The 7,500-nt window shown below is 40.4% G+C and overlaps 1 protein-coding gene across 2 annotated transcripts in view; it reads left to right on the top strand.

Moving 5' to 3' along the window:
* LOC138003098 (uncharacterized) overlaps positions 1–2,826 on the top strand; it is a 10,102-nt gene extending 7,276 nt beyond the window's left edge. The window contains exons 2-3 of one of the 2 annotated variants that reach the window (XR_011123439.1): positions 1–2,251; positions 2,449–2,826. The exon at positions 1–2,251 is cut by the window's left edge and continues 58 nt beyond it. Coding sequence is in view for 1 of the 2 variants with exons in the window: in XM_068849076.1 (XP_068705177.1) it covers positions 1–472 (472 nt within the window). In the remaining variant the exon portion in view is untranslated. The other variant, XM_068849076.1, reaches the window with a different exon arrangement.
* Positions 2,827–7,500: the final 4,674 nt, after the last annotated feature.

The raw sequence follows: 7,500 nt of genomic DNA, 5'->3' as shown, positions 1-7,500 counted from the left end.
CATTGGGGGCATGATAAATAAAGATAACTGGTGTCATCTGTCAGCATTGGATCCGACCTACCCTCGGGACGTCCCGTTGTACAAATCAGAGCAGTTTGATGTAGGGTCCGTTGAGTTTGATCCCTACGAAGTGACCGAATCTGAGCAGTCAAGCCATGGAGGTGTCTTGAAAAAGTATAACATAAAGGTGAACGTTTGGTTCAGTCCAGAAAAGACGAACTGTGGAATCCACGATCATCACACCGATCCAGAGATGTTGGAGGTCCACACTCAGATCTATGGAACTGGAAGGATGCAGAAGTTCCGTGAAAAAGATTTTAAGGCCTTGTACGAAGATGTAAAAATGGCTCCTGGCTTCACTCATGATGCGTTTGCTGGCGTCAAAGAAAGTGGCGACATTTTCTATGGCTGGCACCAGTATTACAGTGATACTGATTGCATCTGGATGGCAATCGAATATCACCCAGCTTAGTAAAGTTGTAAAGCACTTTTAACCCGGCTTTTAATTTGGAGATCTATATGACCTTTTATAACATCATGGGAGCCTAAGGAAAAATTTTGCTTTGATAAGTGGAAAAGATTTACCATCGCTTAATAAGCCGGTTATCTTTATGACTGAGAAGTTAGTTGTGAACGGTAATATATAGATTTAACCAAACCTAAAAGCGGAGCTTCCGGGTTATTTATTCTTACAATAAGTTAACCAGGCTTGATTTTGCATTACAACTCTTTCTCACCGTAATGACTGCTTTTTAGTGCTTAGTTGGAAACTTGAGCAAAACGCACCAAAATGAATCAAATGATGAAAGCCATTCTGAGCATATTTTTACTTTTTTGGCAGAACTGTACCAACAGCTCTTTCTGAGCTCGATAACTACTTCTCAATGTATAGATGAAATTTGCTCAAAACGCTTTGATATATGTCATTACTACTTGTAGATTAGAAAGAGTTTACACCAGAGTTGCCCTCGCATTTTGATGCAAATTATTGAAACAAGACAAATGAAATTGATGTAAATAATTACTATAATCTATAGATTTAGCTAAGCCTAAAAGGGGAGCTCCCGGGTTAAATTTGCAGGAACTGATACATTTCCCTTTCTATTGTGACTGATGACTGGGATTTTCGTGACTCGCTTCTATTTATGAAGCTTGTATCGAATCTGGCTAAGGTGGAAGATGGCAATAGCCCATTTTTACTCGTGGATGTATCCACGAGTTTTGGTGGGGATCTTTACGCAAATTTGTCACTCCTGCGTAACCGGAAGTTCGATCTAATTAGGCAATCAGGATGGATAATCACAACACAGCTGTGACTTCCTGTTCGCTACAAGGTTGTGCGCCGCCATTGCTGTTTGTGGCTTTCTTCGTAAGTGTTTAATTTGAGCACCTTCCGCTGCATTTAGAAGCAAGAAACTGAAGAATTAAAAAAAACGGCGTTCTTCGAAGGTGAAGCAAAAGATTCTGAACAAGTACACATTGATGCAATTAATTGTGCACCGCCTTTCACTCTCCAACGCAAAGACTTTAATACATGTCGAAATGGAATCGACAGACACATGGTGAGAAGCGGTCAGTGTAAAACGCAGACTGAGGTTATAATTTAAATGTTGAAAAAGCCCAAACCCATTAGAAATGCTAACAGTTAAGCCTAAATATTGTTTTAGGCCTAATTAGGCCTAATTAGGCCCAAGGTTAGCATTTCCAATGGGTTTGGCTTTTTCAACAGTTACGTTATAACCTCAGTCTGCATTTTACCCCTGATCTGCAGCCTGCAGTCTCCGTTTTACACTGACCATGGTGAGAAGACTCGAGAAGATAGTCTCTACCGATCCCCTAAGCTCACGAGGGATTAATAGATTCCATTTGGAACGTGAATTCCATTTGGAGAGTGACATCGAAGCTATCAAAGTATACCAATGTTTATCAAAGCTTTCACGAAATTTTGCAAGCTGAGTCGTCAAAGCTATATGAATCCAACTTGAACAACATCAGTGACATGAAAAACAGTGAGGCAACCAAGCAACCCATGCTTCCAGACACGAGTACTTGTGTGGCGGACCCTAATGACGAACTGTCGAAAGACTCAGTCATTGATATGTAAGGAAAACTGATAAGGAATCCGTACCAATCTCCTACGATAGAGCAAGGGCTGAGGCCGTTCGTAAATGCAAACACGCTCCCTGGAACGGAGAACCTTCCACTGACAATTCCTTATAAGAAAACGTCGAGCTTGTTTCATAAAGACAAGGTAATTAGAAAGTGTATGGTGCATTATTTAAAGTGGAACGTACCGAGTTCGTCTGAGTTGAGAAAGTGTTTATCTCTCGCTTTTGGAAAATAATATTATATTGGAGTAAGAATGTCTAGACCTAGACCGCAAATCAGACGTAACAAATCTTCGAGAGTAGGAGATTCTAATCGTCATTTTTATCTTATTACCCGCAGGACTGCTAAACACAAAAAAGACTTGTGCGAAAAAGCACTCTCCGTGTTCCAGTAACACAATTACAAAGGATTCTGACGATATATTTTATATATCTCGGGGTCGGAAAATCCAAGAGAATCAACGGTTCCACCGTTTCCTGACAATTCAGAATATCTTTTAAGTGAAGAAAGACTCAGGCAAGGCGTCCTTTCCACGGATTTTTCTCGATTAAAGGAAAATACGTTCAATTTGATGTGGATTTTAGAACTTTAGAATAGGTCGGGAATTAATCCCCTACAACGCGATGAAAGCGTATTATTAGCTGTAGTAGTATTTTAATTCAGTAAAACCCTCCCTGCTTGCAAGCGGGATTCCTGAATAAAATTCTCAACTTTGAATCTTGTTGCTTTGGCTATATATTGGAGAAAAGCAAACAATTTTCATTTTGCTTGGAACGACTATGGCAAAATGTAATTGCAACTAAAAGGTTTCCTTCTAGTGTACCCAACATGAGGTGCAATGACATGTTAAGTATGATATCGGTTAATATTCCTGCTAAATTCACTTTAGAATTATTTTTGAGCAACTGAAATACATTTCTAAACTTCCAGAGACCTCTTGCATTGCTTTTTTTCGTCAGTCTTAATATATTTGCCTCTATGGATCTCTTGAATGGCAATTTTAACAACTTAATTTTGGAAACACAACAGAGATCTTCGTTTTTTCTGTTAGACGCGGACCCACGCGAAAAGAGTACGTAACTATTTAGTCGGAAGAGAAAACCGTTTGGAAATTTATTGCTGTCTTTTTTGCTCCATTTTAAAAATATTTCAACACATGAATTCAAACCAAGATGTAAATCCATTAGCCGGCCAAGCTCCAAGAACGAATTTCCACTCAAACACTATCACAGCAACCGAGACTCACGTTGACCTTGAAATTTCCTAAAATATTTCCCTGGTAGCACCGTTGACTCAAAGGAGAATCTCGCTCAGTGGCATAGAAACGCACTATGGAGTCAAAACATTCGTCGGTTTTACTGGCCTGAAAAAGAGTATTTTTTTTATCGAGGGAGATCTGATTTTAATATACCCGATGGCAGCCCTATTGAACTCACATGGCAATCAGACATTTGTCACCAGTGAAAGCGTCTGTCACCTTGCTTTTTGCTTTTACGTTGGGCAAGGCCCCAACAAGTCGAAGGACAGAAGCTTCGAGAAACCGCCTCAGTAATTGAAGTCAGAAGTTGACCAGTGAAGAACCAAACAATGGAAATCACCGGTTCTTAATAGTTGGAAGAATTGGAGATAGTCAGCCAGCAAATCGAAAGTCATAAATGTCTTACATTGAGCTAAATGCGTTAAGGACAACATCATAAAGTGATCGTGTTTCCGAAGCTGTTCCTGAGCAGGAACTGACATATCGCTGGCTAAACCGAAGAGGAAATATGCGCACTAAGGTGAAATGTTCGAAGCAATCATTCAAGGTCCATTCATGTCACTCCATTTCACCTTTGTAGAAAGGGGGAAAAAGCTAAACTGAAGGATATACCCAGCCACTTATTTGTATGCGAATGGCGTTTATTGTGTAATGCATCGTAATTCAAGCGATGCCGCTGCAAGTTTCCCTTTCGTAAAACGGTCGTTGCCATTTCTCAGAACGGTCGTTGCCATTTGAAACGGTCGATGCCATTTCTAACGGTCGACTACACACTTCACTTCAAAGAAGATTAAAAGAAACAAACTAAGAAAAAATATTAACAAAAATTAAGACAAAAAAAGGAAAAAGAAAAATTGGAGGAAAAAAAGAGTCCGAAAATTTCAAAGCTCGAACTCGGGTTCTTAGCCCTCACCATAAACAGGACCCTAACCCGAACCCTAACTCATATGACCAGCGAGACACAACTCCCATTAATCGCAACCTTTTGAGTTCTTAGACCTAAAGAGTGTAATTCAGAGCTAAAAAATGGCATCGACCGTTTCAAATGGCAACGACCGTTCTGAGAAATGGCAACGTCCGTTTACGAAAGGGAAATAGGCGATGCCGCTACAACTTAAACAAAAAGAAATTGGGATGTGCATTTTAGAGAGCGACTGATCCAAAACAGTGAAAAAATTCCAGACGTTAAGTAGTGCTACGTTTAAAGATTACGTGTTGTAATCAAAGGTGTCATGAAAAATAGTTTGAGCATTTACCTGGTGTTAGAGGAGGAGACGTCGTTATTTCTTTGATCTTTGAAATAAGATAACCTACCGGTCAGTATAAAATGCAGACTACAGACTGCAGGTTCCAGACTGCAGATTGGGTTTAATTAAAATGCAAACTAGGTACAAAATGCAAACTGCAGACTGGGTGCAAAACTGACTAATGTTTTGACTGCATAGTGCGTTTCTATGCCAGCGAGATTCTCTTTTGAGTTAACGGTGCTATCAGGGAAATATCTTAGGAAATTTCAAGGGCAACACGAGTCTCGGTTGCTGTGACAGTGTTTGAGTGGAAATTCGTTCGTGGAGCTTGGCCGGCTAATGGATAACATCTTGGTTTGAATTCATGTGTTGAAAATATTTTTAAAATGGAGCAAAAAACACACCAATAAATTTCCAAACGGTTTTCTCTTCCAACTGAGGCCAACTGAATCCGTAACTTTTTGTTCCCAGATTCAAAAATATTTCCATCCACACGTAGCGTATTCAAATCGAATTTGCCCGTCAACACGAATCCGAAACGTATCCGGATTCTCATGGTCATAAAGCTCTCAATAGATGTAGGTCTACATGACGTCTATTCGGCGATAGATGTAGATTTCGCAAGAGAATGTAAAACGATGGACCGGCGCCACCCTCGAATTTGGACCCCGGGTGACTAAATCCCCTAACGGATTTAGTCCCCCGTCGCGGATCTGGACCCTTCCATATTACACTTGCATGATAACCCCTCGCATTCTTCCGGAGGATTGTGTATCATCCTCGAAGAGTGTTAATTTGAAAGCGGTGTAAAGTTAGTCCTTCCGAATGCCTGGTTTGGCCGGTCAGTTCTGTCAAATGGAAAGCACCCTAAGTGTAACAGTATCAAATATAGTGATAAATATTCGCAAAGTTTGTTGGAGGAATGTATTGACTGAATGCATAAATGGCGGCCAAAAATGTATTCTTTTGTTTATGTGCTAATGAGACTCACTAGCTTCACTCTCAAGCAACCTTTCTTTTTTATTTCCATGCAAACGAGGCTAGTGAGGCTAATTAGCACATAAACAAAAGTATATGTTTTTAGCCGCCATTTATGCATTCGGACTATAACTGGCACAAAAAGTGTTAATAAATACTGAATGGATCTGATCTACTTGCCTTACCTGATGACATCAACAATTATGACCTGGCAACAAAAATCAGACCTTATTCCAAATTTCCCTGTCATCTGTACTAGGAACTTTGTACACATGGTACAGCTTTTTATAGAGGATGTGTTAAAGAGTTATCTTATGCCTATTGGAGAAATCGTAGACTTACTTTACAGGGTTGAATTCCAGCAAAGGGGATCATGATCACCTCACATTCTCTGCATTATTTTGGATATCGAGTTGCATATGAGAGCCCCCCGTGATGTTACACAATTATCCAGCAGTTATATCACACTGACCAATGCATAAAGAAAACTTTAGTCTGCCAATTTTAAACAATCGCGGAAACTTTCATATCCACGAGAAACGACAGTGGCACTTTGATACAGTTGTGTGCTTAGTTACCAGGCCTATGAATGAAAAGGAAGCTGGAGTTGACCTTTTTTTGATAGAAATCTCACTGCTCTTCTTATGTAAATTCTTACTAATTAGCATGACAACAACATCATTAATTAAGGAGGGCTGTCTGTATCATAACATGGTCGACACCAGCCTCACTTACATTTAAAGGCCAGGTAAGTAAGCACACAACTGTAAAGAGGTCTATTCCATGTTATTATAGTCCGCGTAGCAAGCGCTCCCACCTCTTTCTAATTCCCCTTCCTCCCCTTTTAGCGCTTGCTACGGCAGGCTAATGTTCTTACAACGAGGAAAGCAGAGTGCCTCTTGAGAAAGGGAGACAACTCAGTAATAATTTCAACATACAATTTGTTTCCAAATAAGCCGGGACCCTATCTAATCTAATGTTGATCCTGTTGGTTCCCCAAAAATATACCAATTTTTGTGGCTTCCGCTTTCCATATATGGAGGCGAAGCCATGTGGTCATACGAATGAGCACTGCCGATTTTGATCCGATTGCTACGAATTTCCTTCGGAACTAGCACATAGTCACACGATCACTACGAAAAGCTCCGACTTTTAACATTACTCACAAGTTCCCACGCTAAGACAGCTGAGTAAGCTACGTCGTTGCAGAAGGGAAGTTCTTTTTTTACAATGGTTTAGGGACAGTTTATTGTTTATAAGGATGACCGGGTCGCAGAAAAAATAATAGCCTTCCTCTATCTATTTTGCTAAAGAGCTCCCAAAAAGCACGATTTTTTCCCTAGCTCCTTCAGTATTTTTGGTCAAATTTTCCCATTCCCGTCCAATTTGAAGTTACGGCATTAAACTTGTGAAAATCATGGAACTTAATGTTTATTTACAATTGACGCAAGTGTTAGCACTGCACAGGTGAAAAAGGTGAAAGGTGAAAGTCCTTAGCTGTGGTTACACAAGCCCTTTTACCCATGGGTAAATAGCGTTTGCCCACGGACAAGGACATTTTTGTGTGTAATTGCTTTCCCTAGACCGGAACTTCCTAAGGAACATTTCCATGAACACATAAAAAAGAACAGAAGAGCTTCCCGTGACAGTTCCTGAACCGAAGAGTACGGTTTATCAGCAGATGGGCATTATGTCTGCGCGTGCGCGACTTTGAGATCTCTTATGGGCGTATCCGCTGGCCCGCCATGAGCATCAACCAAAATAATGGCGGTCTCCGTGGCGAAAAGTTTTGAGTTCGTGTCGTTATCTGTGTCGTTTAACTTCCTTGCTTTACGTGTAGACGGTGTCAAAAGACCGAGAAACGGTTGGGCTGTTTATGGCAAAGAGTCAAAGCAAAGTACCTTCGAA

This window comes from Montipora foliosa, chromosome 1, assembly GCF_036669935.1.
Source record: "Montipora foliosa isolate CH-2021 chromosome 1, ASM3666993v2, whole genome shotgun sequence".
Lineage (NCBI taxonomy): Eukaryota > Metazoa > Cnidaria > Anthozoa > Scleractinia > Acroporidae > Montipora > Montipora foliosa.
Note: the sequence above shows the minus strand (reverse complement) of the source record. Positions and strands in the feature narration are given on the sequence as shown.